At 24.8% G+C, this 7,376-nt stretch overlaps 1 protein-coding gene and 1 non-coding gene across 2 annotated transcripts; both read left to right on the forward strand.

Moving 5' to 3' along the window:
* The first annotated feature begins 2,670 nt into the window (after positions 1 to 2,670).
* Trnar-ucu lies at positions 2,671 to 2,743 on the forward strand. The gene has a single exon. It is a non-coding gene; the product is annotated as a tRNA-Arg (tRNA).
* A 3,003-nt stretch (positions 2,744 to 5,746) lies between these two features.
* On the forward strand, positions 5,747 to 6,130 carry LOC112593660. Its single transcript, XM_025338164.1, has one exon. It carries the CDS (start codon positions 5,747 to 5,749, stop codon positions 6,128 to 6,130), a length of 384 nt encoding a protein of 127 aa, XP_025193949.1.
* The last annotated feature ends 1,246 nt before the right edge of the window (positions 6,131 to 7,376 follow it).

The raw sequence follows: 7,376 nt of genomic DNA on the forward strand, positions 1-7,376 counted from the left end.
TAATATATCATCTATTATTTTGTAAAATATATGTAAAATAAAATAAAATATTATATTAATATGTGATGAGTAGGGCTCGGATTTATATGTATTTTTGAAACCAAAATATATATTTATGTCACCAAAATATATACATAAATTTGTGCTAAAAAACTCAAAATATGTATTTTACTAATATGATTTATTTATTGATATTTAATCATTAATATACTCATATGAGTTACTAATGAAGCAAATTATATTTTGAATAGTAAAATTATTTAAAAAAATAATTAAAAAATATAAATAAAAAAGCTAAAAAAAAAATAAAAAATATTAATTATCTTGATTATAATTTATGATAACACGCATTTTTAAATTTTCAAATTCAAAGATTTTAGATTTGGTTGTACAACTTACACCGACTAAATAATCTTTTGACTTTTACCGATGTTATTGGACACTAATGCATTTATATTGTTATGGTCATTTTTTGATGTTTGATGTTTATAAATCATTTTAATACTTTTTAAGTGCATTTTCTAAATATTTTTAGGCCATCAAGTTCTGAGCCCTATAATATATATTTAATTGTTAATTTTATAAAGTATTTATTAAAAATATAATTTATAAGAGTTGTTATAATTATACGGAATGAAATTTAAAAAATATCTAAATTAATTTAAAGATATTATCTATCTATTTATACCATGCATTTATTCACTCTGTTTTATGATAAGATTTAATTAACTCAAAAGTTAATAATAAAGTCCTTGAAAAATTAAAAAAAAAGCTAATTTTTGGGGCTTTGCGAACTTCGCAAGAACAGGCCTTTTTTATGTTCCCATTTTGTAATGACAATATTTAACATTTTTCTAATTTTTTTTTCTAAAGTTTATATTGAACATCACTAGAAACATTTCAGTGCGCTTTCATTAACCGTTTTTTTATATTTACTTGCCAATCATGAGTGAAGATGTGACGGATCAGCTAGTATTGTATTATATAATTATATATAATATTATTTTTAGGTGTATGAACTTGACAATATAAGTGAATAACACTTACATAGTTTTATGTTATATAATATAATGAATAACATTTTAAAATTATCTTAATATAATTTTATAAACTCAACAAATAAGTTATTTAAAAATATAGCTTTTAGTATACCTAGTAATATATTATAATCTATGGTATAAGTTGATAATAAACAATGTAGTATGTACCTACCTAATGTAAAATATTATTTCTATAAATTATTTCATTAATCATTACTTTGCTCTAAATTTGTTTTTTTTTCAGTCAAAATCCAACATACCTCTATAAATGATTCCAACAATAAAACAGTTTTAATATCTGGAAACACTATTTTAATTGCTTTTGTGATTACTGCTTCTCGGTCAGTAACATTTTTAATCCTATGTTACCAAGTGCATCTAACAAAACAGTTTCAAAAAAGTTTTATGAACTTCATACTTTTTTGCATGGTGCATAATATATGCTAATGGTTAAGTGGTTTGTTTTCAAATAATGGATGTTTAAAAATTAGTATTAACAAATAAAAATCACTGATATTGAAAATGGTGTCATAACTCAAGACTAATTCAGATAAATGATTAATAGTTAACAGTTGTGAATAGCTATGTCATGTTTTCAGTCATCATACTCATCAAAACTACAACAAAGTTTAGAATAAGTTGCATGTTTTGAATAAAGTTTGACACTTCCTCATGTAATAAGTATAACCCAAATAGTTAAGTCTTAATTTGTTTAAGAATTTTAACAAAAAACAAAATTTATTTGAGATAAAATAGTTACATGGGTTATGATGTAAAACTATGAATACCTTAAATGGTAAAAAAATTAATGTGTCTTTTCGATAAACATTTTTTTTTTTTATTTGCTTGTAAAGAATCTTGTATCTAATATATTTTCAAATCATTGGTAGGTAAATAAAAAAAAAAATTGAATTTCTGACTACAATAATTGGTAGTAATTGGTTACTATAATATATTGGTCTAGTAATTAGTGTAGATAATTGCATATATTTCATTGATTTTATACACATATATTATGCATATTTCATATTTTTCTAAGAAATTGATTTTTTTCTTTCTTAGTTTGTATATTTCAATTTGCATTCTTATTTTTACAATACGTAGACAGTTAAGTTTTGTACCTCCTAGTGTATGTTTTCCAAATGTCATTTATTCTATAAGAAATGTAACAAATCTCACGTGACTAATTTAACTATTTTCCTTTGGAGTAGGTATCAATGTTGAAATAATTTTATAATTCATGGATAGAAAACAATTCAATACTTTAATATTTAATTAATTTTATAGATCCTAGATTTTTTGAAGGAAAGTATTATAATAAATTAATAAATATACAATTTATATTTTGTAATAATTTTTATTTTATTTAGGTACCTACTTACACTAATAAATGTAAAAATCATATTATTAGATTTTTGAGATTATAGTAGGCGTAAGCATCAATAATAAAATATTTATTAAATAATAATATAAAATATAATATAGTAGTGATGTTATTATGTCGTTCAAATAACTCGATTGCACAAACATGTTTTTGTTTTTGAATTTATTTTAAAAGTATTGTTTTTGTTGATATTTTATAACTAATATCACACACCAATAATATGGTTTTTATATTAAACTCGTATCAGTCCCTGTAGCGCAGAGGATAGCGCGTTGGACTTCTAATCCAAAGGTCGTGGGTTCGATCCCCACCAGGGATGCATTGGCCAACTACATTTTTTGCACTTTTTTCCTAATATTTATCTTTTAATGTTTTGTTTTATGAAACAATATGATGTTTATTGTTTATTTTGTTATTTTAGTATGAATAAAACGATTTATACAAAATCTTGTTTACAAAATACATAGATAGATTAATTTTTTTTTTTTATAAGAAATTGAGTTCAAATTTTGAAAACAAATTGCCAAAATCACATTTGCTAACTATTTTATAGTAACAAAACTATGAAATGTGCAATTTTTATAGCTTAGATTTGAATATTTAAATGAAGTTTCTTTATTAATATTTCATATCGTAACCAAAAAATTTTAATATTATATTAATATATATATATTTTTTTTTTTTTTTAGATATTTTAAATTCAAATGTAGACAAATCTAACATTTAACAGTAAAATAGAATACTAATGGTAATAAAAATATAAAATATCTATATCCTAGACTTACATATATTATGTAAAGAAATTTACATATTTTCTATAATTCTACAAATTGTTTACACTTATTGAACGATAACTAAATAGGACTTGTGAACTAAATGGAAGAAGACTTTTAGATTTATATTTATTACGTAATGTTTATGAAATAAATAATAAAGTAATTAACGAATTATCCAGTATTGTGCATTCAATAAACGGTAATCATTGTTACCCGATCTTATTATAAAGTGCAAATTAAAAAAAAAATACGTACTCCACAATTAAAATGTTATATATTAACATAGGTAGTGAAGTAATTTCGTTCATATCGATATATTTTTGTCTACTAAATTCAACATTGTACACATACATCTGAAAATAAATATAATTATTACGTATCCATTAATATTATAATACTATATAGTATATATACTATTGAAGCATATAGTTTTAACTTAAATAAGATTTTTAAAATTATTTCTTAAATTTTATTTACCTGTTTACTGTCGCTTTTATTTTAATAATCGTGTAATAGAAAAGAAATATATTTTTCACGTATCATTATATCTATTATACATCTAAAATTTCCCATGTCCTTTGTGAATACTAATGACAGCTAAGTAATGTGGATAATATAGGAAAGCGTAAAAGACACAAAAACACTTAGTGTCTGTTTGCAAAGTATTCTTAAAAAATAATTTACTGAAAATAAATATTTAAAATTAGAAGGAAGATATTTAAAATTAAAATTAAGTTTTGTAAAACAGAACTTCTACTAAAAAAAAACTAATAGTGCACTAAAAATGAAAAAATTAACAGATAAATAATTGAAGAACAAAAATAATATAAATCATGAGTTTGTGTTCAAATAACTTAACTGACTGATGATAAACATTAGGTTTAAATATTATAGTGATATATTTATTATTTTAATTAGCCAGCACAGTGTTATGATTATTGATTAAACTGATCATTAATTTTTAGCCAACATGCTTACAATATTATAATATGACTATTGAGTATGGTCCGAATACCTATATAATAAAAATGATATGTTACATAATATGGTACCGCGAAAAAATAACCCCGGAAAAAATAACTCCGGAAATTTAGACCCCGAAAAAAAGAACCCCGAAAAAATAACCACGGAAAAAAAACCCGTTATATCAGTTAAGATTATATGATCGAGTCTTATTTCATTATTGTTCAAAAAATATAGATAATATTTACTATCTACACTCTACAGTAATTTATATTTATTATATTATTATGGCAGTGCTACTACGTAGATTAGATTATATTGATTATAAAATTTGTCAAGTCCTGTGTGTGTTCATTTCTCAGTATTCGGTACTACAGATGGCTTTCGTATATTATATATTTCTCTGTGCTTTGTTTTGAATAGTATTATACTGTTATGGATATTCTAGATATTTTTGAGAGCCAGAAGGGCAAAGAAAAGTTGACATTCAAAAAGTATATGTATGTTGTACACAAAGAGTGTATAAATTTCATAAGGTGGAAATGTTGCAAAAAAAAATAGCCACAAGTGTCCGTGTATTTTAAAAACTTCTCTAGATAAAAAACGTTTAATTAAAATTGATCATGAACATAACCATTTGTCGTGTCAAAATGAAATTGATGCCGCAAAAATTCAAATTCAAATTAAAAAACGGGCCAAAATGACAAAGTCTACGCCAGCACAGTTGTTTTCAGAAGCTATGACGGGTCTTTCGCTCTTTCGGAAAGTATACTTGAAGAACTTCCGAAAGAAAAATCTGTAAAATAAACAATTCAAAATCAAAGGACTTAGAGTTTTTCAATAGTACCTGAAAATCTAACAGATTTAAAAATAGAAGGTATGTACTTTGAACGGTTAAGCTCGAAAAATGTTTCAAGTTTAACCGTTCGACGTTTTCCAGCAATATTTCCTCCTGAAACTTGAAATGTTCACCAAACAACTAGGGAAAATAATCAACGTACCAATAATGTTTGCGAGTCATGGAACAATATAGATTTAATCATTTAGTCGGAGTAAAACATCCATCGATTTGGACATTGATTAATAAAATAAAAAATGAAATGTCGGCTGACCGTGCAAAACTTGCTTTGCAAAATGTAGGAGAGTCCAAAACTAAATGTTCTAAATCAAAAACCGCTCAAAAGAGATTAAAAACCTTGTGTGAACGGTTAAATTCAAACGAAATTGAAGTAGACATGTTTTTGAAAAAAATATCCTTTAATTTAAGAAAACGATTATAAAATAGATATTAATATTATATATATTTTTTAAATATTATTATTTACCGTGACTGAAAATTTTGACTAAATATTTGTTTTAAATTATTATTATATTATATTGTGTTATACATTTATGGTGAATATTTTTTATTTATTATATATATTATTATAGGGTTATTTTTTCCGTGGTTATTTTTTCACAGGGTTATTTTTTATGGGTTTTTTTTCGGGGTTATTTTTTCTGGGGATATTTATTAGGCAAATCGTTACATGTTGCGTTATTAAAGTGCAGTACAATGCCAAAACATAGATTATACACCAGAGATGTACAATGAAGCATTGGTCTTGATCGAGGATTTATGTGTTCTTATTTCAAATTTACCACTTAATCATTATGGTATGCCATCACCTAATCGTCCAGCCACCGACTTAGTCAATACCGATTTACAACGAGAAAATCAATATGACCATGGAAGTTTAGCAACAATTATCATGAACAGTGAACCATTACTGACAGCAGAACTAAAAATTATTTATGATCGGATTATGCTGGCTGTTGCTGCTGAACAAGGCGGTTTTTTTTTCTTGGATGCACCCGGTGGAACCGGTAAGACATTTTTAATATCGTTGATTCTTGCCAAAATACGGTCGCAACAAAAAATCGCATTAGCAGTAGCATCGTCAGGCATTGCCACACTTTTTCAATAATTGTACAAACATTTTTATATTATTTTTATTTAACCTCCATTGAAAATTATTTTTCAAACAATGTCCATTTGTGGTTTAGATTTGGAAAATCCATGTTTTTCTCATGGGCAACTATATGTTGCGTGTTTACGTGTTGGGAAACCGTCGAATCTATTTGTGTTAGCTAAAGACAGGTTAACCAAAAACATTGTGCACCGGTTGGTGTTAAATTAAATTGAAATTGAAAGTATTTATAATTCAAAAAAATAGATATTAATGTTTAAAAGTTTAAGACTGTCTGCCTTGCCTATCTCATTCATGAGTTTAAGCGTCACATTTTATTTACTGTATTATACTGTAATATACTTATATTTTTATAAAATTAAATGGAAATAATAAATCTGATAAATTTTTATTTTGTACCTATTGATTTCTGCTTAATATCAAGTGTAAGAACATTTTAATTAATTGTGTTCAACGTACTTCCCCTTCAAATCTCAATCCAGTGAATTTGTATACCAACATCAACATTTTCGTCTTAGTTAGTAAATAATTTCATTGTACTTAAGGGTTATAGTAGTAGAAAGTCAAATAAGGAGATCACCATATTTTTTTACAAATACCATCTGTGTGAAAAAGCATAGTGGACTCCGTGACTGATGTTCTCTTATTGTTCCTCTTAATGTAATATAACAAAAACTTTAGCCACAGCAACGCGTGGCCGGGTCAGCTAGTTTATTTACATAATTAATTAACATTAATTCGGACAAAGAGAATACATAAAATTATACAAATTAACTACAGGAAAAGGCAGTTATTATAGAATAATAAAATTATTTTTGCAAAGTAGTTATTTATTCAAAACCTAGACACAAACAGTGAAGATTTAATTTGTTACCAAAATAAAAGTTAAAAGTGAGTTCGTTGGGTTTCATTAATAAACAACTTGAATGTTCATTTAAGCAATATGATTACAATTAATGGAAAAGTATATAAAAAATGGTAGAACTAGTAATAAAAACAGAAACATGCCAGTTTATTTTTAAAATATTTCGGAACTATTTTTTTAACTATTTAATAATTTACGAAAAAAAGATATATCATTGAATATTCGTTTAGATGTACTCAAGAATGTGCATATCAAGTTCGATTCTTAAGTTTTAATTTTTAATTATATAATTATTAATTAGTATTATATTGAAACATCATTATAGCCATTTATAAGTGTACGGTGTATTGGTGGGGTAAATAATCAAATATATGGGGA

The sequence above is a fragment of the Melanaphis sacchari genome, unplaced genomic scaffold (assembly GCF_002803265.2).
Source record: "Melanaphis sacchari strain LSU unplaced genomic scaffold, SCAv2.0 Contig20_pilon_pilon, whole genome shotgun sequence".
In the NCBI taxonomy this organism is placed as follows: Eukaryota; Metazoa; Arthropoda; class Insecta; order Hemiptera; family Aphididae; genus Melanaphis; species Melanaphis sacchari.